Below are 23398 nucleotides of genomic sequence, written 5' to 3' on the forward strand. Positions count from 1 at the left end.
AAAAGGATTCTCATATATGTTTCTCTTTCAATACTAGTAGCTGGAAACGGAAGGACTTACTTTCCCGGAAGATTCACCAGAATGAGGGACATTTTCATAATTTTTATACTGTTCTAGTCTAGTTTGTCTGTATTTCTCTCTCGTAATACTAAGCCTGTCCCAAGGAATCCCCTGGATATCTTTCCCTTTCCGGGCTTGGTCAGCTGAAGTATCAGCGATTTTATTATTCTGAAACCAAAAGAAGGAAACACAACAGAGACATTATTATTCTTATTAATTAACCCATGATGATAGCTATCATTTACAATGGGGAAAACAACTTACAGAGTAGTCAAACTCGTCGACATCGGAATCGGATTCAGCCAAATCATCGCCACGAAAATCCTCATCGAAATCATCATCAACATCTTCCATTTCAGAATCTTCATCTTCCATGGACTCAGCATCGTCCCCTTGGTAATTAGACATTCTTCAGTTGATAAAATTAAAAGACAAGGCACCTGCATCATTAATATCCCGAAAAGCACAGTTTTATTAATGAAATCTGAAAGCCAATGGACCACCGAAGCTCCAACTGAAGAAACTCCAACTGAAGTATCTTTTAAGATTTTAGGACTCCATGAGATTATTAAAAAATATGCAAAATCCATCTCTGAACAAATAATGAATCAAAGTCCATGCCCAGAGAAACCTATAACTACCGACATAATCGCAGAGGGAGAAACGAAACGAATAACAAATAACTTCAAATCACAAACCCTAACAACCGTAAAATCGATTCCAAAAACTCAGGAACTTGTACAGATATTTAAAAAAAAAAAAAAAAAAAAAAAAAAAAAAAAAAAAAAAAAAANAAACCTAAAACTACCGACATAATTGCAGAGGGAGAAGAAACGAAACCAATAACAAATAACTTCAAATCACAAACCCTAACAGCCGTAAAATCGATTCCAAAAACTCAGAAAAAAAAAAAAAAAAAATCAAAGGCGGAGAAAACCTAGGATCGATAGATTCACCTGGCGAAGGCGAAGGCGAAGCAATTTGGTGCAATTGAAAACGGAATTATCAGCGGAATCCGGGGGGGGGGATTATATGAATCCTAAATTAAGTTTCGAGTCTCATAAAATATCATCGGATCGATTGAGAGCGAGTTCAGAACACGAACGGAGAACGAGAGAGAGAGAGGAATAGCGAAATTTTTATTTATCTTTGGGGGGTTCACAGTGGAAAAGGACGGTCTCAATTTTTTCCTCTATTTTTTAAAAAAACATACATCTTACACTTAGTTGACGGTTTTACCCTTGTATAATTCCTAGACAGTGGTACTGATTACGAGGGCTGTTTTTGTCTTTATCTCATTGCTTTCGTAAGTGTCGCCATATATCATTCCATTATTATATTTATGCACCCTCGATGATTTATTTTTTATATACTCTCTCTAATCATATAATAATAACATTTTAACAACTGCAAATCCACTTGAAAGATCAGATTCTAAAAAATATAAAATCATATATAGTTTGCTTCAGAGACTCCTAAATGTTTCTCAATTATATTATCACACTATATATACCATCTCATCTCATCTTAATTTCAAGTGTTCATCATCTACATCTATCTCCTCATGAGTCTCCACACGAGATTTGTCAAAGAACCTCAACTTCTGTACCCCATTTATTATCATTCAAAAAAGTTTTTTTTGAGGCATTGTGTAGGGAAACATTTTCTATGTAGCTTTAGACAGTCTACTCACTACATTTTCCTGCTTTGCTTTTATCATCCCTTACCGTTCCATTTAATCTTAAACAAATTTACAGAGTTGCAAAAACCCACTTTGCGTTTCATGTTAAACAAATGGATTCTTCCGAGACTCCATTATCAAAATACCTTCAAAAGATTTACAAAATCTCATTTGTTTAGCTTATAGTGTAGTTTCTTAACTACACCAGATTACAACAAAAGGGTTTGGTACTTAAAACTCTGATCTCAATCTAAAATTATCAAAGACAGAATTGATCGATCAACAGAGGTGGTTTTCTCTGTCCTTATCTTCTTCTTTTTCTTCTTTTTATAACTTAAAAAGTAGAAGCAGAGGGACCTATTTATAAAAAAAAAAAAGATGATTTTTAACAGAACAATCTTCTTCTTCTCTGTCTCTCTTTCTCTCTCTCTGTATGTGCAGATTTGTATTTGTGCAAAACTCAGATGTTCCCTTATGGTTTTTAACAGAACAATCTTCTTCTTCTCTGCACAAAGAACAATTTCGAGTGTTAGTCATCCTCCCATCAACATGTTCATTGCTATACCGAGGCAATACTTACGTGAAGTTGGGAATCTCGTAAACTTTGCAGCATTTCAGTTATCTCCATCTGTTTCATCACCGTGGCGTGTAAAAGCTGCAACCAATGAAAAATGTTATCAGTCCATACTGAATATACAAGTTTGAAGGTTAAAAACATCTAGCAAAGGTACCGTACCCTCTTTGTTTTATCGAGATCAAACTCAACCGACTTAATTCTGTCTAAAGAATCCATCAACATTCTCTCCTTCCCTACAGGTATTGCAACGGGTTTGTTCCGGATATCGTCGTAACTTTTCTCCAGTTTCTGAATACGCTCCAAACATGGAAGAATCCGGTCTTTCATTTTAGGCTGTCTAGGGGTTGGGATGAGGCTGCACCTACTGTCATCTTCTGTTGGACTTGAAGTGCTAACTGTAGTCTGGCTTCTCAGAAGCTCAAACGGAGTACAACGGAAAACAGCAGCTAGTTTCAGCATCAAAGAAAGTAGCCTTTTCGCTAGGTTCTCACATTTTATCTTGTCAATTGTTCCCCTTAAACCATGAAGCCTACGGACTATGGGAGCACCTACGACATACCAGACGGAAAATGAAATTCAAAAGGTTAGAAAATTACACAGGAATTGTTTTAGCAGTAAAGCATGAATAAGAAGTATAACCTGGTGGAGATGTTTCACATTTTAAACCGAGAGGTGTTTGATTGAGTTCGAACATTTGGTAATGGGATTGCCTTTCTTGGCCTTTTCGGTTACCAGCTTTGTCAGGTACGGCAAACTTGTCATCGCAACTATAATAGCCGTTAGCATCTGATGCTCTAGACTGCATAGATCATATTGTTCCGGTTAGTGTTAAGAAACTAGAGTGGTCTGTGATACAAATGTACCAACACAATAACTCACTTCCTCATAAGCTGGATTCACATGAGCAGAGGCTGAGCACATTCTTCCAGTTGGAGAAGTAGGAACATCAGAACAAGATACCGACTCGGCCGCTGAAGTCTCAGCTTGCATAGCCTATAAATCCAAAGTTACACTGTCATATTACCGGGAAAAAAATTCTACAACAAACAGAGAAATTGGTTTGACAGAGCCATTTACCATCGATGGATGTATACTTATGTAGGAGGAAGAATTCTGTGGATCACTTAGCTTCCTGGTGATTTGCCCAAAGAGTGATGATTCTCCATGGTAAATGAGCTAATCAAGGAATAGATGTAAAATGAGCTTCATGTACAAAATCGGACTATAAGCTGACTCCCACTCAAAAGTTCCTTAAGAAAGAGCAGCATCCTCGAGAAGTAGAAGCAAATTTAATAAGATGTAGATTGTACCTTCATTATTTCAGGATCATTCCAGGGTCCTTTATTAGAACGAAGACAACCTCTTCCATCACCAAAGCAAGAGCATGACCCTCCAAGGAATTCTGGCAATTGACTAAAGCACAGAGCACCAGAGCTGGTAAGTATTGGCTAGACATGAGATCCAAAAAAATTCAGGTGGCGGTTTAAATGGAAAGAAGGCTACCTTGAATCAATGACTTCATGTAACTTAGATAAACATTTGGATTCTAGCACCTGCATTGACAGAGATAAGATAAACTACACAGAGTAAAAGTTGACCAAATAGAAAACAAGGCTGAAAAGCTGTACATGTATTTTTGCAATGGTCTTTGCATCAAGACACTTCTGAGCAGCAGGCCAAAGCATCTTTTTGAAACCTGTTCCAGCATTTACAACGTACATTCTATGCAACGTCTGCAAAATAAAGATATGACTTCAAACAACAGGGAATGCATGTGAAGAACATATGAGAGATGTAAAACTGAAAAAATCAAGTACCTCAGGGTAGTAATTGTTGTCAATCTTCGATATGGCAGCCACAAGATTTGCAGCTGTTGGTGTAAAGTTCTTAATTCCCTGTCATTAACATGACACTGCAAATATGAGAATCTAGAAGCACGAAAAGAGAAAAATCTGCTTCAAAGCATTACACAATACAGAAAGATTCCTAAGTTTGGTAAGAACTTAAATAATTACCAATCCTTGCACATCTAATATAGTAGTCGTGGAACAGATTCTACGCTTTGCCGCAATTGAGCATGCAGGAAATTTCTCCAGGAGAGCTCTCTCAAACTCCTGCACATGGTACTTTAAATATCTATCTATGGTGGTGATGCGCATAAGCTTAGAAGGATGAGCTTTTCCAAGTCTTTCAATGTAGACAGGTCGTCCTTCCTTATCAACTCCATGGTAGCCTTGAGGATAGTATTGCAAAACTTCTTCAAGCTCTTCGAAATCAAAGTCCTACCATCCACAAACAAGAATTAAAATAATAAGAGCTTGATATTGAATCCATCAAGTATAAGAAAATGAATAGATGTTTGCATCCAAATATCAAGAATATCGATATACTACGTTTTTATCAGTTTTCAACCATTGTCAACCCAACCGTGCACGAGAAATTACATGGTTTTTACATGACACAACAAACAAGCTGAACTAGAATCTTAACTCCTAACCTCTAGTATGGTATCTGTCCCATACTCTTTTCTCCATCTTAGCATTTCTTCCCACATCTGGATGGTTCTTTCAATGTTAAGATCCCTAGCTTTCAAAAACCTACATTTTTCAAAATGGATAGTTGGTTAGCTTGACAGCATTAGCAAGGGATCATCTTTTTATTAGCTTAAAAGATGATCTTTTAAATAATTACCAGAGTGTGTATGTAATGTAGCTACTAAAGAAGGACAGACAAACCTGAGAAGAGTATGGTATTCATCATGTCTAGGAGGTAACAAATCTCTCTGAAGGAGCTTACGTCGAAATTCAAGCACAACGCTCTCCTCTTTTTCATCCCTTACATCTTCAATGGAGACTGCTGGAATCCGATAGTCAATTTTCCTTTTACCCCTTTTCTTCAAAGAATGAGTGAACTTGGTTGAAGCATTAATGGCCTTCTTCTTCAAATTCCCTATTTTGGAGCGCCGTCTCTCATCTTCAGAGATTTCAAAGTCTGATCTTCTCTCCCTAAATTCGTCGAAGGTACCGATTTCTTCAATACCTTCAATAGAAAGAAACAAAAATCAAAAGTAAGTATCTGCAAAGTCTCAATATCTAATTTTGTCAAGATTGATCCCCATGGCAATCAAGAAGTTTCCTTGTTTCATCATCCACAGGGAAACCAAAGACGGAAACTTGAGAATATATCAAAACTAAACATCAAAAAATTTACCAGACATATCAACTCAAAGGGAAAGAAAGCTTTGTTGATGCTGAACAGATTCAGAGGAAATGCATGTGAGTCATCATACGACCATCACACTTATGAGACAAAAAAAAAAACCTGGAGAAAACAGAAGACAAAAACTGTCAAAAACAAAAATTAAAATCAAGAATCATCAAAATATTTCTTGGGTTCTGAATCAAAAGCATAAACATTAAGAATGAAAACCAATAAATCTTTTTTTGCTGTGATGGCATTAAATATATCTCTTTTACAAAGTTTGCCATAAACTCTTTCAAAGCTGAGATTAGGTCCTCGTGAACATAAGAAGTAAAGCAACCCGCAAGATATTTGCCTCAGCCATCCATTACCACACAAAAAAAAAAACAGTAACAGAAACAAAAACCGAACCTTTTGTTTGTTCTTCTGGATTAAGCTCTAGATCTGCAACTAAAGTGGGGAAGAAGAATCCATCAACACGGTTTCTCAGCATTAAAGATTTAAACTACACTTGTCTTCTTCTCTCCTAAAAAAAGAAAAAAAAACGCATTACTTAAAAGCTTGGCCATAAATGCAATCTGAAAACTTTAAATGAGACAGAAACAGAGAAACCGTTAAAAAACAAAAACAAAAAAAGATGAAACAGTATTAGTAGTAGTAGTATTAAATCTTCTATGTATTCCTTTCCCGCACGACGCTCGAAACACCCAAAAAGAGAAAACAAAGCAGTTCGAAATCGAAGCAATGCCGATTGAAGAAGAACAATACGGATCTAATTCTAACTAAACCCACCGACACAAAAAAAAAGAAAAAGAAACAGATAACAGAAACGAGAACAAACTCTGTTTTTACCTGAATGTGACAAGAGGATCTCTCCGATAAAAAAACTCAATGATCGGAAATCCAAATCCCAGGGAAGATAAGAGAGAGAGAGAGAGAGAGAGAGAGAGAGAGAGAGATTCTAAAACACGCAAAAATAAAAAATACGAGATTTTTCCAGAGAAAGTGAAAGTATCAAAAAGGGTTCTTCTTCTTCTAAGAATTACACAAAAAGGGTTGCGCAAAGGAGATGCGGAGAGAGAGAAGAAAGATCTGAAATTTCTCGCGTGTTTGTTGTTCTTCTTCTTCTGCTTCCTTTACTCTTTCGAGTTTTCTTTTTGCTTCTACTACTTAATAATTTAATTATATTCTTTCTCTTTTCTTTTTTCTTTTTTTTTTTAAAAAAAGGTGAAAAAGGTTTTAGGTTTGGTAATATAGCTAGCGTAGTAGTGTTGGGTCTAACTCCAACACAACACAATGGTCCCTTTGAGTAAAAACAATTAGAGAGTGTACGTACAGCAATGGGAGTGAATGAAAGAAATAAAGTGTTGTTCGTCAGTGAGCTTCCCTTTGGGTCTCTGCCTTCATTTTGCATGCGTGTCCTTTTCTTCTCCCCCCCCCCCCATATCACACTGTATTTTTTATTTATTGTGTTACTTACTGTAGTATATTGTGTACTAGTATATAATAAATTCACCCACTCAACAATTGAATATTCAATTATTTTATATATAGAATTTGTTTCCCCCAAACTGTTTAATGTATGTAAATACAATTATTCTTTGATCAAAATGTATAATATTTTTGTATTATAAAAAAAAAAACTTGTAGATGACAAATTGGACCACAGAATCAGACCTTTAAAATAGTGGTTCGTTCAAGCTTATGATCTTTCATTTCTTAATTATTCATCGATTTACTGGTTTAAGAAGGAAAAAAAATTACTAGTTGATATGCGGAAAATATCTAAATACCTTCGTTCTTAACGTAGAGAGTGTTTTTCGTACTTGGAGAGTATCATCCCAAATAACTACTATCTTTTCCATCTAATTTGTTTTGACGTTTTATCTAATTCTATAACTATATAGCAATTAAATAGGAGTATATTTTATCATTAGTCACTGAACTAACAGGAAAAGAATTAATAAGTCAATGAATTAATAAATTATAATGACATTTTAAATAAATGAAAAGATTGAATAATCGGTCAATAAACATTTGTAACGTATACGATATGACAACAATTAGTAAAGTTTTTTAGCGTAACGTTTTAAAAAGGGTGGTGGTAATTAAACTAGGAGTAAGTTGACTTTTTTGAATGGATATGGACACGTGTCAAGATTCCTCAAAGTCTAGTAGTTAATTAAATGCATGCATCCCATCATTTTAGATTCATACTAGGATTGTTGATTTCTTAAGCCATTAATGGAATATAACATTCTTATCATTTTTTTTTTTTTTAAGAAAATTATTGTGCTCTTCTCATAAATATACTCCACTTGTAGTAGTAGTACTGTAGTAGTACATACTAGTTTACATTACGCACCTCCATATATCAATATATGTTTTTTTTTTTTTTGCGTAAAAAAAAATATATGTTTTTTTTTCTTCCCCAAACAATGTATTTATATCAATTGTCTTCACTCTATATATACTTTTAAAAATTTTGTTTCACTATTTTTTCAGTTGTTTGTATTTTGACAAAACAAAACGGGTCCAGCAATAAATGAGGAATGTCCCATCGAAACATAACACAGTACGTTCTACAAAATTGTACAGTTTAGAACAAAAGTATTTAATTCAGTCGGCAACCAAAAAAACAGTACATCATTATCAAATGATTTTTTACTTTTTTTACCGCACTATCGAATAAAACGATACTACAAGACATTGTCGTTTTTTTTGGTTTTCTCTGTCCAAAACGCATCATCAAACCATCATTCGCCATTAATAATTAAAATATATATATACATATATATATATTTCAGTTGGGTTCTTCAGTTCAATTGCGTGCCGACAAACTAAATCCGAGTTTAAATCATTTAATGCTCTGAAACTTTCACCAACAAATAACCACATTTACTTCTTTGTACTTCATTATTGGTGTAAGTTTCCCAAATTTTTTTTCCTTGCGGGAAGTCGAATACTGTATATAAAACACACTTTTTATATTTATATATGCATGACTGAAACTATTTTCAAAGATGATCCATCCATACTCCATGGTATATAGTAATAATAATTATAAATATTCAAAATAAAAAGTGGTATATATACATATATATATGTGAAAATATATACTAGGCAGAACGAGATAAAGAAAAAAAAAAGATATGGAGAGAATCCAAGAATTGAGAGCAACTTGACATCGTGACAAAGAAGATGGCGAAATCTCCGTTTTGCAGTGCCTGCTGCTGCTGACCCCAAAAGTCCTTTTTGAATAATAATAATAAAATTACAAAAACCAACAAATTAAAATAAAAATAAAAACAAAAGAATCAAGGAAATGTCACTTTCTTCACAGTGTAATTGACAGCCATAAAATAAGTAATAAGTATCTTTACCGTTCCAATGCCCCAAAAATTCTGCAGTTATTAGTCGTTTTCGTTTCCCTTGCACAATTTTTTCCTACTTGCATTTTTCTTACGTTAACGTAAGTACGTAGTCGCATTAATCTGGTTCTAATAAATCAATTATTCTAAATCTTTATACACATGCACAGTTTTAAAAATTGTTTCACGACGCAAAGATATATCCGATCACACTACATGAGTATTTTCGGAAATATATTATGGAATTATATATACTAACTACATATCAATCATAACATATATAGATGCTTATCAAAGAGAGACTATATGATTAAGAGTAAAAAATTCTCTCTAACAAAAAATATTTATCTATTTATTTTTAAAAAATATATTTCACTTGCAAAAAACTATTTATATTTTTTAAATTTTAAATTTTATTAAATTATTTTAAAACCTGAGCATCGTACGGATCCTAATCTAGTTTCTTTATAAAGGTTTGGCTACTGAAAAATACTCACTTTGTTTTTAATAGATTGTTGTTTTAGGATTTATTTTTGTTCATAAAAAATTGATTTTTTAAATTAAAAAACAAAAATAAAATTTTTACTTTATGCTTTTTCACATCTGACATTTATCTAGTAATTTTTTCTTTTCTTTCTTTACCCAAAATTAATTATAAATTAATTTACAAATAAAAATTAATTTTTTTTCATATGTGTAATAATGTCAAAACATAGATCTATTAATAACAGATGGAGTAAATGTTTACATGCTATGACTTTTGGTCATATATAGTCAAAATTTCTTTTGTAAGCTAATCAATAAAAAAAATTTGTATACGTAATTAGAATATATTTTTTTCAGAACTTGGGGTTACTACTTAATGGAAGAAACAGTCAAACTACTAATAATATAGTTTTTCACCATACTAGTTTTTTTGTCAGAATTTGTATTCTCAAAGACTTGCGTGATTTGCTTTTCCTGATTCACAAGTAATCTTCTTCTTTTTTTCTTTCTATATATTTCTCGAATTCCAATAACCTGTTAAGGTCAAATGCGCCACGCCAGTAGTCTTCTTTGTTTATAAAGAACAAAAAAAAGTGCAATCTCTCTCTCGAGATCTCTCTAAAATTAGGTGATACTGCAGGGTCCTACAACGTAACTTGATGTAACAATGATTCCAACAAATTTGGTGTTTTTAATTCAAACTATTCTTTGTGAAATATAGTTTTTAACTCTTAGTTCTTACTTCTTACTAATTTTTTTTTTTTTGAATTTATACTTCTTACTAAATTACTATCACTGTCTGTGTTTATGTACTTAGCATGAGATATTATTCAATAAGTATATAGTGTTATTTTTTAATACTGTATGCCACCATGTCTAGACTACATTCTTCGGTATATACATGCAAACGTTTATCTTTCTTTCTTTTTGTTGACAACTTTTTCCCTTTGTTTTTCTTTTTCCTATTTTTCATGCTATAAATGAAAGTTCTTAATTAACTTTTCTTAATTCTTATGATTTTCTTTCGCTAAACATAGATTGTATATCAATATACTCTATATGTAATGTCCTACACCAATTTTATATTAAAGATAATTTTTGAAAACATAGAAAATACGAAAAAATGTCCACTTTTGTTTTCTTTTTAGTTTATTTATAAGTAATTCTAAGTCAATTATAATAAATTAACATTCTAAAACTCTTCCAACCCCCTGTAAAACACTTTTGTGTTATTTTTAAGCAATTTACAAATAATTTTCAAGTTTGTGGTAGTTAAAAAAAAATAATACAAAATATACTATAGTATTTTAAAGAGACTTTTCTACAGAGTCATTATAATTAAGTAATAAATAGTATAAAATTATAATAATCAAGACATCCATGTTGGGGTTTTGAATCGCTTTATGAACAAGCCTGACACAGTCTCTTTAATCCATGGAGTCAACTCTATGGCCTTCTTTTTCATTTTCACCTTTTCAAGTTTTGAACTGTTGCGTTCTTCCCGTGAATGCTATAATCGATGAACATTTTTAAATAAAGTATTACACTCAATATATACCAATGGCACATGTACAGTACTAATCTATTACAATATGTGACTATTTACGACGATTGATAATGTAAAAATTATTAAAAACACACATATTCATTAGGAGATGGACTAGCAAGTCAAACTGTAACTAATCAAAAAATATTTTAAATAAATCCTTACAGTACTAGTAGTGAGTATCAGTAGACTAGGTTGGTAATGTGGTGGTAACTGTTAAAAGCGTATTATAACTATTCTTCAGACAAGATGAGATGGGACTCATACAAACGTGTCCCACGAAGTGAAAAAAGAGGATGTGAAATATTTCACTGTTTAACTTTTGGTTAAGTAACTGAATGGTACTACAGAATTTACATTTTTGACTGTTGGAACCAAAAGAGATTTTCAAGGACCAGACTATATAAAACGACAGGTGGTTTTAGTTCTTTCTGCCTATATATGGAGTATTATACATATGAGGCCCACTTCGTATACATTATAAGTTTTTGGAGGTATTGAAAACGATCGACATGCCACAGCTCATACCCTCGTTTTGCAATTGACGAGTTTAACTTCTCGTCGTTTTGCTTCGTCCCAAACCACGTGCATTTCTCTTTCTTACCATTCCCCTTTTTCAGTACAATTTGAATTGAATTAACACACTACAAAACAAGTTCTTTTTTTTTTTTGGTATTATTATGTTTTTGACGTTTCTAATTTCTATGTCATTTTACTATATTTGATTTCAGCAAGTGATTAAAATGTTTGTGGATTTGATGTTATTTACGAACATGAATGTTTTAGAAGAGGTTCCTTACTAGTAGATTTATGTGTAAATTTTACAATTGTTAATAAAAAATCTTCTACATCCAAATTTTTTTGGTGTATGCCACTAAACCACTTAAGACTTAAAAATAAAAATAAAAATTATATTTGATCAAATAATGTATATTTCTTACATGTTTTTTAGAAATTTTTGACTTATATGTCTTTTTTTTTTGTCAAATCACTTGCATTTCATTAATCAAAGGAGATAAAATTCATACAAGTATTGCTTAAACTACAAAAGAAAAAGGTATTCCCCAATGCCAAAACAACAAGAAAAACAGATAAAGATAGGATTAATCGACAAGAGGTTCTTAAGAGCTTTGAGCCAAATCTTTGAAGAAATTTGGTACATGTGAGATCAAGATTGCCGATAAGTTCTTCTATGATCAAATCAATGGATGAGAAAATAGCCACAGTCATAAGACAAGTTGGCGTTAGAAAGGAGGTCAAAGTTGAGATTATCGCCGGTTTGAAAACACGGAGAAGCAGTTTGACAATATGTTGAGCAAGGTTGAAACTGCTCAGAGGCTTGAAGATAGTTGCTATAGATACTGCAGGGTGGAGTCTGGTCTTGAACAAACCAAAGCTGTACTCAAAGAGGCCATTTGGATTCAGGATCCATATGCCAAAGAACTTCCAGCAAGAGGTTCAGAAGAAAATGCCAAACAGGATACTAAGACCATGATTCTCAGGGAATTAACGCCATAGCAACAATGATGCATTACTTCTCAAATGAAATCAATAGAGTACGTAATCTTGATCACACCATTGGCTAAAACATGGTTTCAACACATGGAACAAAGGATCATATATGGACTTACATGGATTTAGAATTATATGGACGTCATGGCCTGCTTGAGTTTCACGTTCGGCACAGCAGTACCATGATTCGTTTGGTGAACGGGATCCGTTGTGTGGCTTCGAACATCTTGTCGATCTTGGGGGCCGAGCTTACGGCGCGGTGAAGGAGTGATCCCATATCCCAAATTTTTGAATGGATCTCTTCTAACTCGAGATGGGGGCCCATAGTCAGATCGCCTTGAGAAGACTGCTCAACACAAGGCTGTGTTTCCGAGGCCACGATGGACGGTAAGTTCCCCGTGTTAGATCGTTCGGCCGACGGTGGAGGATCGTCGAACAGGTGTCGGTGAAGTGTGATGTTCCTCCTGACGGGCTGATGTGGCATAGCATTCTGCTGTAGAGGAAGGGACACACGTCGTTCAACCGCGTCCTTCCTTCGGTTCGTGTCGGAGATCATCAGGTAGAGATCTTTGGACATCTTTCCGAATACGATCTAGAGATCGTCAAGTGAGACGACCTGAGAGGGCTGCGCGATATGCGTGGCAAGGACTTGTTCGACGCCAGATCTGTCTCCAGGTCGCTATTCATCGGTATTGTCGGTCCCCTGTGTCGGGCCTCGGATGTCTTCGGTCTTGGTTTGAGGGGCGACTTGGCCATCAGAAATACTTTGATTGTGTCAGACATAGACTAGCGATGGAGGAGGCACGGTTGAGGCGGTGTCCAGATCTGAGGTGGTGCTCTGCAGGTTTGTGGCTCCAAGGCTTCCGGCGGTCGAAACGTCTTGCTGGGGAATAATCGTACCGGAGATACCGTTGTCAGGGGTTGGAACCATCGTTTCGGTTGTGAGAGAGGCTTTGAGACGTGAATCTATGAGAAAAGTTATTGAGAACTTTGCGTCCCCACAGACAATGTCAATTGTAGAAACTGGATTTCACACAATGAATTTGTTTGAAGGGGGAAACAAATTCACTTAAGAACTCTCTCAAAGAAACTCGATCAAAGCTAAAGAACAAAAAGGGGATTTAGATTTCTTGGAAAACAAGCTAGGGTTTTGCTCAAGAACAATGAAGAATTAGGGCTATTGTATTAATTGCTGGATGAATTACAAGGAGGGGATATCCCTCTATTTATATGCTTTCGTAGATTACAATCTATGTCCACTTTCCTAATATATCAAACTATAATTAGGAAAGTTTCTTCTTTTCTCCAGGTCGGTCAAGAGGCGATCTGGGAAGTCGGCTGTCTGTTCTTGGACTGGGCCTTTAGATCCTGTTGGACCTCTGCTTTGAAGGTTGGATTCGATGTAGGACCGAATTCCAGGGTTGAATAACCGGTTTGCTTTTTGGTTTAGACCGGTATGTCGGGGGTGCCAATTCCCGCACCAACATCTTAAAACTTCTTTCAATAAAAAAAATGGAAGAAAACACATTATTAAAGTTTAGTTCTCGTGCTAGACTCATTTGTCATCGGTCTGATCCATCTGAGCCGACACACTTCCTTTGTCAACGATATGGTCGACGAATGTCTAAATGCATCATATGCAGATACAAGAAACAACGCACTAAGTATCATCTCTATTGTGATAAATGCGATTACGATGTTCACAAGAACTGTTATCTCTTACCAAGATGTCGTTTATCGGATTTGACTAGGCCTCACTTTCTTCAAGAGAGATATCATTATTTCTCTAGTTGCCATACATGTGGAGGCGTGGGCTCCGAAGATGATCTGAGCTATTACTGTGCTACTTGTAAATTGTGTTTCCACAAGGTTTGCAACTTGTACCCGCCTGAGATCAGACATCCTTTTCATGCTCAACATCTTCTAAAACTCACCTTCTCCTCAGATTCCTCTTTTTCTGATTTGAAGCAGTTGCCCACTTCATGGCAACATGAACCCTCTGATTCTGAAATAGAGCATGATGATGTCTCTATCTCTATATCCGATTTGAGATGCAAATGTTGTCAGAGGCATCTCCAAGAGGTATACTATCACTGTTCTACTTGAAGCTTCATCCTAAACCTCACTTGTACTAGAAACCCACCACCTTTCACCATCTTTCATCTCAAGAGCCATGAGCATCCCCTCTCCATTTTTCCTAGATGAATCCCTTCCCCATGTGATGCTTGTGGCTTGTCTCTTGAAAACACACATGACCTCGTCTATGCTTGTCTTTCATGTAACTTCATGGTCCACAGGGCATGTATCTTGATATATCATGGTTTTTACGGCTTTTAACCATGATATAAGTGTGCTTTTTGAATCTTTTGATTTGTTCTCTAGGATGTTTTAGAGTCTCAACAGATTTTCTAGGATTTTGGCACGGAATGAGCAAAATGGAGCGATTTGGATCATTTTGGAGCATTTAACCGGAAGAAATCAATTTGGAGTCTGATCATGTGACCAGCGTCGACCGACACCAAAGGAGCATCGGTCAACACCAAGACAATCCGACTCAAGTCTTCATAATTGGAAGTTTTACAAATTTTGCCAGAAGTCTTCCATAATTGCAACACAAGTCCCTGACGTGTTTTAGAACATATATATATATATATATAATATATTTAGGTTTTAGAAACCCATAAGTTTTATTCTAGCAAGTTTTACTTTCTGCAACCCTGTGAGATTTTGAGAGCTTTTGGGAGAGAGAGATCTGAACTGCTTTGAGAGAAGAATTCATAAACTCCCTCTTTACTCTTTTAATTTCAATTGCTTATTATTCAGAATTATGTTTTGTTCTTCATTGAATATGTCTGAGTAGTTTGCTTGTTAGGTTCAGGGTTTTTCACAGAGATTTTATGATTTATTAAATCTGTTTATTTAGGATTCATTATCTTTCTAGATCTTCATCTTATGTTGTTCTTCATATTAATCCTTGATTGGCCATCTAGAATTAATAGTCTAGAAAAATAAATTGATACGAGAATATAATTGATTTTCCTGATAAAACCTTTTGATGAGCAAAATTACTTTTTATAAAGAGATTTGATTTAGTAATTTTGTGAACTTATCTAAACCTGTTTTTAAAAGCTGATTTTTAACCTAGAATTTTACAAAGAGATTTGGATTTTCTGGTTTTAAATTTAAATAATATTTGCAGTGAGAACTGATTTATTTTACAAAAGAGTTTAGAGTTCTAGATCTGATTTTTAATTGCTTGAATCTTAATTAATTTATTGATTTGATATTTCATAATTTCCTGAGAAATTCTCTAGGCCTAGCTCTTTGATCATCTGAATTTACATCAGCTTTTATTTAATATTTTGCATTGCTCTTCTTAATTTTAATACAACTTAATTTGTTTAGTGTAATCATAAAACTCTATAATTTATTGTGTAATCTAGAGTCCTTGTGGAATTCGACCCTAAGTATTACAATGACCTCTTAATTTGAGAGAGTATCTCTAGGGTTTAATTTGAGCATATCATATCTACTTACCCCGTGTAATTAAAATCACCCGTCATCCACACTGTTTATCTCTCTCTCCCTCTCTTCCTTCTGGATTATTCCGTTGTGAAGTCTGTCGCCGTACCATCGATGTCACCTACGGACAGTTTTCTTGCAATAAGGGATGTCACTATGATGTCCATTCCAGATGTGCGGTAAAAGAAAGAGTATGGGACGGAAAAGATCTTGAAGGAGTTCCATAAGAACCCGATGAAGACGTTGAACCATTCGAGAGGATCGATGACGAGACAATACAACATTTCAACCATGACCATCATCTAAGACTCCACATGAGCGATAGAGCTTGTGATGAGAACATGTTCTGTCAGGCATGCATCATACCAATCTTAGATAATATTTGCAGTGAGAACTGATTTATTTTACAAAAGAGTTTAGAGTTCTAGATCTGATTTTTAATTGCTTGAATCCTAATTAATTTATTGATTTGATATTTCATAATTTTCTGAGAAATTCTCTAGGCCTAGCTCTTTGATCATCTGAATTTACACAGCTTTTATTTAATATTTTGCATTGCTTTTCTTAATTTTAATACAACTTAATTTGTTTAGTGTAATCATAAAACTCTATAATTTATTGTGTAATCTAGAGTCCTTGTGGAATTCGACCCTAAGTATTACAATGACCTCTTAATTTGAGAGAGTATCTCTAGGGTTTAATTTGAGCATATCATATCTACTTACCCCGTGTAATTAAAATCACCCGTCATCCACACTGTTTATCTCTCTCTCCCTCTCTTCCTTCCGGATTATTCCGTTGTGAAGTCTGTCGCCGTACCATCGATGTCACCTACGGACAGTTTTCTTGCAATAAGGGATGTCACTATGATGTCCATTCCAGATGTGCGGTAAAAGAAAGAGTATGGGACAGAAAAGATCTTGAAGGAGTTCCAGAAGAACCCGATGAAGACGTTGAACCATTCGAGAGGATCGATGACGAGACAATACAACATTTCAACCATGACCATCATCTAAGACTCCACATGAGCGATAGAGCTTGTGATGAGAACATGTTCTGTCATGCATGCATCATACCAATCTTAGTGTCCGAAACTTTTTATGGTTGTACGCTGTGCAACTTCCTTCTCCACGAAGCATGTGCCTCATTTCCTCGTAAAAAAGACCATCCCATACACAAACACCGGCTTATACTTTATCCAATCCCTCCTGAGCCACTCGAGGTTGTGCAGCTCCAGGGAGGGGGTGGCCTGTATTCTCGATATGTGGATGGCATGTTCAAATGCAGTGGTTGTGACCAATCAGGTTATGGTATCATGTACATATGCAGCGAGGAAGGCTGCCAATTCCAATTGGACGCATGTTGCGCTTACCTTCCGGATCCTTTCATCCATGGAAGCCATTCACATCATGATCTCTTCTTCAATCACACAAAGGGAGAATGCATGGGTTGTGGTAATCATTGTTCACCATTTTACCTAGAGTGTATGGAATGCAAGTCATTCTTGGGCCTAAAATGCGCTACTTTGCCAAATAAGACACACTAGAAGCACGATAAGCATCCACTCGCTCTTTGCTACGGGGAAGAAGATACAGCAAATGCTCAATACTGGTGTGAAATATGTGAGACAATATTAGTTGCAAAAGAGTGGGTTCTATACATGCCATGACTATTGCAATGTTTACAGTTCATGTTAGTTGCTTGCTGGGAAACCCAATCTTCTTGAAGCTCGCGTCCTTCCACATAAACGATGTTACGGTTTCAGTTATCCGTAACAATGATAACACTCGAGCAATTTGCCATAGGTGTGATGGTCGTTCCGTACAGCCCTTTTTATTTAAGTTCGCAAATGCGTTTTCGTGTTCTTTTAATTGTTTATGGAAAACAGTAATTAAAGTTATATAGCTAGCATGCCTAGCATTAAGGTTTCGATTGTTTTTTTTTTAAGTATGCATATAAAGTAATCTATATTTTTTTAAGTAAATTAATATTGAAAAAAAGTATTCTAACTTTAAATCTTTCTGATCTCTCTTTCTCAGCTCGACTTCTCGACTTTGTACCTCCGGTTCGGCTTTAAATCTTTCTGATCTCTCTTTTACATTTCAATGTACCCATGCTTATCAATGCAATTTTACAAACTGGTAACCCTAAGCCTCTTGAAAATTTAAGGAGAGGTAAACGTAAAATGGGACTATCAATTGTTATGAGACAAACTATAAAATCTCAAATGTACATGCATGTAGCAAATTTTTTTTTTTTTTTAATACTTAAACATTTAGCAAATTCAACACTAATTAACCTTGACGAGGACCTTCGTGTACAAAGAAACTAGCAGCGACTATCAAATAACAAAGAATGAGCATCAATCCTTTGAAGTAGTTCGATGTTCCTTCCTGCATTACAACACACACAGCTTCATGCAAAATAAACTCAAGAATAGTTTAGTCATTAGCTTCATGAAGATAAAATCAACGTTGGTTTCATAATTAGCTCCAAGATTAACTCACATGGAGAAAGAAAGCTACAACAATAACAGTTATGAACAGAGTAGCCGTTTCATATAGCTGGAAATTTAGGTCCATTTGGACACCCATCATCCATCCGATCACCACACAGAAAGGTACCTAAATCCATGTCAAACTATCACACCAAGTCTTTCAAAGAATATGTTCTGTACTATACCCAAGTTTACATATCATATACATACCAAGAACATAGAAATCTGAATGGAGGATCCAATAGCCACTCCTAAAGACAGATCCTGTAGTGGAGAAATACAAAATTTAGACCAAATTAAAATAACCAGAGACGTCAAAATGCAAGATATACTTGTCTGCGTACCAGCTTGTCTTTCATAGCAAACATAACAGCACCTGCATGCTCGGCCGCATTCCCAACTATAGGAAGCAAGATGACACTGATAAAAGAGACTGGTATCTTCCATGAGACCGAAGCACCCTGTTACATATCGAAAAAAAAAAAAAAACACAAAACCATAAGAAAAAAAAGTCATAAAAGTTGCATTGCAATGTTGTACTGATCATTTGGAATTGAAGAAACAGAACAACTTAATAATGTAAGATTTTCATAAGAATGAAATACAGAAGAAACGTACAGGTCGTTAGTTACCTCTATGGCATCAACAAGATAGCCAGAAAGAATAGAGACCCAAGCCGTAAAGATTGAAAGCCAGATGATGGCTTCCCACTTGGAGATCTCAGGATCTTCATCATCTTCTGACATTTCTGTGTTATGGTTTCTTTCCTATAATTTACAGCAGAGATAAGTTAAAAGTACAAGATACAGGTGGCAACTCCCATTGTTTTTATAAAGAAGAAACTTGACAGAGCCCGTAACACTGGCAAGCATCATCTGTGGTTCTACTAGCTAATGAAAACTCCAAATTTAAAAAAATTAAACGAGGAAACTGGTTGTAACTAGTAAGAAACAATTTGATATTTGTAGTTAACTTAAAATACAAGGAACCTCGGTATAAACACTTGGCTGGCTCTTTAACTGGAAAAAGAGATAAGCTGCATAGGCAACGAGCATTATGCAACTGATAAATCTTGAGAGAGCAAGCACTGATGACCCAGCATGAACCTCACTCTGCGTGTAATGAAGAACTGTGGGGAAAAGTAGCCCCATGACTGCCATCAAAAGCATGCCCGAACTCACAACTGCATTTCCCTGTATTGCAGAAGAAATAAGCTCAGAAATAACAAGAACAAGATTGACCAAAAAAAAAGAAAAAAAAACAATGATACGCCTAGCTACTTTGTCGAAGACTTGATCTTTCCGGGAAAACACAAGGCCGCCGAAGAAAAAGGCACAGCCAAGTACAAGTAACATGTTAGAAAGAATTGAGCCTAGCAGCGTCAACTGTACCACGCGTACCATCCCGTTTTTAAGAGCGATAATCGATATGATCAGCTCTATCACGTTTCCAAATGTAGCATTCAGGAGGCCTCCAACTGTGTAAATTGTCTAGCACGTCAAAAAATAATATCAGGAGAAAATTAAAAGAGTGTAACGGAAGATACCAATCATACCGGTTGAACCTGTGTAGCAAGCCAATTGCCTGATACAAAACTAAACGGTCAGTGTTTGATAATATGGTAAGTAAAGAGTTACACATGCAGGCACCAACTTACTCTGTGGCATAGCCCAGACGTTCAGCCAATGGTGTGATGCCTACTAAGCTTAGTAAGAAGAACCATCCCTGAGCCACAGCAAGAATCATTTCTTGACACTTAACAAGAAGAAACAAAATGTTACGAATAGTACCTGAAACTACTACTACTACTACTCACCTTACTATCTGTCAAGTAATGGACTAGTATTGCCAAAGGACCGAAAGGCAACAAAAGATTGAGTTTATTCGATAAAATCACGATCTTGAAGCTCTGTACCACATTGTTCCTAGGTACTTTAGCTCTGCGTTCTCGATGCAATCCTTGCTCCATCAAAGAAGCTGCATTTGTTTGTCGGGAATCCGTTTCTTGTTCCAGAAGGCTTTTAAGCTCAACTTCATTACCCAACCCCATCTGTTTACAGTAATAATCTTTTTTCTTAAGCTGACAATGAGGAGCCAAATAACTAAGACATGACGTGATCATGAACTAACTTACTTCTACTTGCGCCTGCATAAGAGATGACACCTTACAACAGCCCATAGACTTGAACAAGTTGCTGAACATCAGATATAGTTCCCTACAAGAGATTTGTGATCTCATTGATCTGTTCTTTAGTATGATAAATAATGGCGAGATCTCAGAAAGTCAAGTCCTTGTTCACTCATAAGAGTGCATATACAATGTGACACTGACACATGATTACAAGCACGATAAGCAACCACTCGCTCGTTGCACGAGGAAGGAGTACTAAATTATTTAAAGGTATCCATTTCTTATATTTCTTTGTTCCTTAAAGATGCTACACCGAAGCACGCTTCCATATCTTGAAGCTCAAACTTGTTTTGCAGCTTATTTTATTATTTTTAATCCACATTTTTCAGTAAATCCATCTGGAACTCATCTTAGCTACTAATCGAACCATCCAAGAACCACGATACAATATTTGCAGAAGAATTTCTGCAATCTTACGCCAAATTGCTCACAAAATTGTTTGAGTAAGACTTAACTGTAGGTAGTGTCATCTTGTTTAAACCTTTTATGAATATCAAATTCAACATAAAATCGTCCATAACCTGTTCTAAGAAAAGAAGAGACCTTCCAATCTTCCCATCATAGTAGTTATCAAGGTGATTTTACAGATTAGTAAACCTAAGCCCCTAAGGGGAAGTACACAAATGTAAAGGAAGGTAAAAACCGTAAAATGGGGCTACTTTTCAAATGTTATGCAACAAACTCTAGAACCTCAAATGTACATGTAAGATGGTGTGTTCCTGAGATCATCAGGGTTTACTTTTATGACACAAACTGCTTCACATATTAGATTGTGTTCTTTCTGGTTGGTTTATATATCATCTGTCAAGAGATAAGAACACAAAAACACGTTTCAGCAGAGATATGATGACACAAAAGGTTTTCTTGATGGATATTATAGTGAAGAAGAGAAATAGCAAATTCAACACTAACCTTGATGAGGATCTTCGTGTACGAAGAAACTAGCAGCGACTATCAGATAGCAAAGTATAAGCATCAACCCTTTGAAGTAATTCGATGTCCCTTCCTGCATTAAAACAAACACATAAACCTTTAACAACTTTATGCTGATAAACTCAAGATTGGTTTGATAATTAGCTTCAAGATTAACCGACCTGGAGAAAGAATGCTACAACAATAACAGTTATAAACAGTGTAGCCGTCTCAAATAGCTGGAAATTTAGGTCCATTTGTGCACCCATCATCCATCCGATCACCACACAGAAAGGAACCTATATCCAATCGACAAAATCAAAACTATCAGAGAATGCTCGGTACTAGACCCAAGTTCGCAGTTCATATACATACCGCAAACATAGAAATCTGAATGGAGGATCCAATAGCCACTCCCAAAGACAGGTCCTGTAGAGGAGAATAAACAGTTAAGAACATAATGCAGAGAATCATAGAAATCAAAATGCAAGAGACTTGTATGCGTACCAGCTTGTCTTTCATGGCAAACATAATAGCTCCTGCATGCTCGGCCGCATTCCCAACAATAGGAAGCAAGATGACACTGATAAAAGAGATTGGTATCTTCCATGACACCGAAGCACCCTGTTACATATTGAAAAACAATAATTCAAAACCATAAGCCAAACTCATAATCTAGTATTGCAGTGTTGTCCTCATCGTCTGGAAATGAGTAACATGCCAATTGCCAAGTTCATGCTGTAAGATCTTCAAATAAGGAAATACAAAAAAAAAAAGGAAACAGGTCGCTATTTACCTCTATGGCATCAACAAGATAGCCGGAAAGAAGAGAGACCCAAGCCGTCAAGATTGAAAGCCAGATGATAGCTTCCCACTTGGAGATCTCAGGATCTTCGTCATCGTCTGAAGATTCTTCGTCCTGGCTTGTTTCCTATATAATTTACAGTGTTTACCAAACAACAGATTTAAGTCCAAGTAAAAGAAAGAGGTGTAAGCCACTAAGTTTAATGGCCATTGGTCTATAAAAAGAGATTGAAGAGACCCCGTTAAATTGGCAAGAATCATCTATGGTCATGACTCATGATCAAATGATGAAACTGGTTTAACTTGTAAGAACAATATTTGTATTTGTAGTTATCTTAATCTATCGTCTCCTGGCTTATAAGAAAAAGTCATCAAAGGTCAAAGACAACAAACCTCCGTAAGAGCAGTATAAGAACTCGGCTGGCTCTTCAACTGGAAAAAGAGGTAAGCAGCATAGGCAACGAGCATTACGCAACTGCTGAATCTTGAGAGAGCAAGCTCTGATGACCCAGCATGAACCTCACTGTGCGTGTAATGAAGAACTGTGGGGAAGAGTAACCCCATGACAGCCATCAAAAGCAATCCTGAATTCACAACGGCGTTTCCCTGGTGTTACAGAATAGATAAGCTCAGAAACATGGTAACACATTTTAGAACAAATACATTGAAGAAAAGAAGAGAACAAGTGAATGGTATGCCTACTTTATCAAAGACTTGCTCTTTCTGGGAATATACAAGCCCACCACAAAAAAAGGCGCAGCCAAGTACAAGCAACATGTTAGAAAGGATCGAGCCGAGCAGTGTCAGCTGTACAACGCGTATCATTCCAGTTTTAAGAGCGAAAATCGATATGATCAGCTCTGTCACGTTTCCAAATGTAGCGTTTAGCAGGCCTCCAACTGTTACATTTGTATACCACGTCAAAAAAATATCAGGAGAAATTGACGAGAACCCGAAATAGAATGGCTATCAGAAGAATCATACCAGTTGAACCCGTGTAACAAGCCAATTGCCTGTCACAAAATAAATGGTTACTTA

At 35.6% G+C, this 23398-nt stretch overlaps 4 protein-coding genes and 1 pseudogene across 5 annotated transcripts in view; 1 reads left to right on the forward strand and 4 right to left on the reverse strand.

The window, feature by feature from the left end:
* Window positions 1-1230, reverse strand: part of LOC104743008 (uncharacterized WD repeat-containing protein C2A9.03-like) — a gene marked incomplete in the record, with an annotated part of 1669 nt that extends 439 nt beyond the window's left edge. The window contains 3 exon segments of the mRNA XM_010464121.2: window positions 61-228; window positions 325-500; window positions 1017-1230. Coding sequence (XP_010462423.1) covers window positions 61-228; window positions 325-468 — 312 coding nt within the window.
* LOC104743009 (phosphatidylinositol/phosphatidylcholine transfer protein SFH13-like) lies at window positions 1840-6667 on the reverse strand. Of its 2 annotated transcripts, none has more exons than XM_010464122.1 (15): window positions 6372-6667; window positions 5931-6045; window positions 5054-5357; window positions 4816-4915; window positions 4334-4600; window positions 4136-4213; window positions 3947-4051; window positions 3822-3871; window positions 3629-3731; window positions 3396-3494; window positions 3198-3311; window positions 2958-3117; window positions 2478-2866; window positions 2322-2396; window positions 1840-2246 (listed from the first exon to the last, which is right to left on the reverse strand). In XM_010464122.1, the coding sequence occupies exons 2-15, from the start codon at window positions 6010-6012 to the stop codon at window positions 2223-2225; spliced, it is 1950 nt and encodes a 649-aa protein (XP_010462424.1). In that variant the 5' UTR covers window positions 6013-6045; window positions 6372-6667; the 3' UTR covers window positions 1840-2222. The 2 variants fall into 2 exon arrangements, with proteins under 2 accessions (XP_010462424.1, XP_010462425.1); XM_010464123.1 differs by lacking the exon at window positions 6372-6667 and adding an exon at window positions 5529-5639 and having other exon boundaries at window positions 5931-6017.
* On the forward strand, window positions 13947-17861 carry LOC109128852 (annotated as a pseudogene).
* On the reverse strand, window positions 18178-20747 carry LOC104743010 (putative vacuolar cation/proton exchanger 6). Its single transcript, XM_019235811.1, has 11 exons — window positions 20588-20747; window positions 20270-20503; window positions 20111-20178; window positions 20009-20037; window positions 19734-19930; window positions 19443-19646; window positions 19086-19220; window positions 18798-18914; window positions 18664-18717; window positions 18464-18580; window positions 18178-18349 (listed from the first exon to the last, which is right to left on the reverse strand). Exons 1-11 carry the CDS (start codon window positions 20690-20692, stop codon window positions 18251-18253), a joined length of 1359 nt encoding a protein of 452 aa, XP_019091356.1. The 5' UTR covers window positions 20693-20747; the 3' UTR covers window positions 18178-18250.
* LOC104743012 (vacuolar cation/proton exchanger 5-like) lies at window positions 21116-23383 on the reverse strand. Its single transcript, XM_010464127.1, has 9 exons — window positions 23345-23383; window positions 23063-23259; window positions 22754-22966; window positions 22353-22487; window positions 22064-22180; window positions 21932-21985; window positions 21739-21855; window positions 21557-21650; window positions 21116-21445 (listed from the first exon to the last, which is right to left on the reverse strand). Exons 2-9 carry the CDS (start codon window positions 23183-23185, stop codon window positions 21435-21437), a joined length of 864 nt encoding a protein of 287 aa, XP_010462429.1. The 5' UTR covers window positions 23186-23259; window positions 23345-23383; the 3' UTR covers window positions 21116-21434.

This window comes from Camelina sativa, chromosome 14 (genome assembly GCF_000633955.1).
Source record: "Camelina sativa cultivar DH55 chromosome 14, Cs, whole genome shotgun sequence".
NCBI lineage: Eukaryota > Viridiplantae > Streptophyta > Magnoliopsida > Brassicales > Brassicaceae > Camelina > Camelina sativa.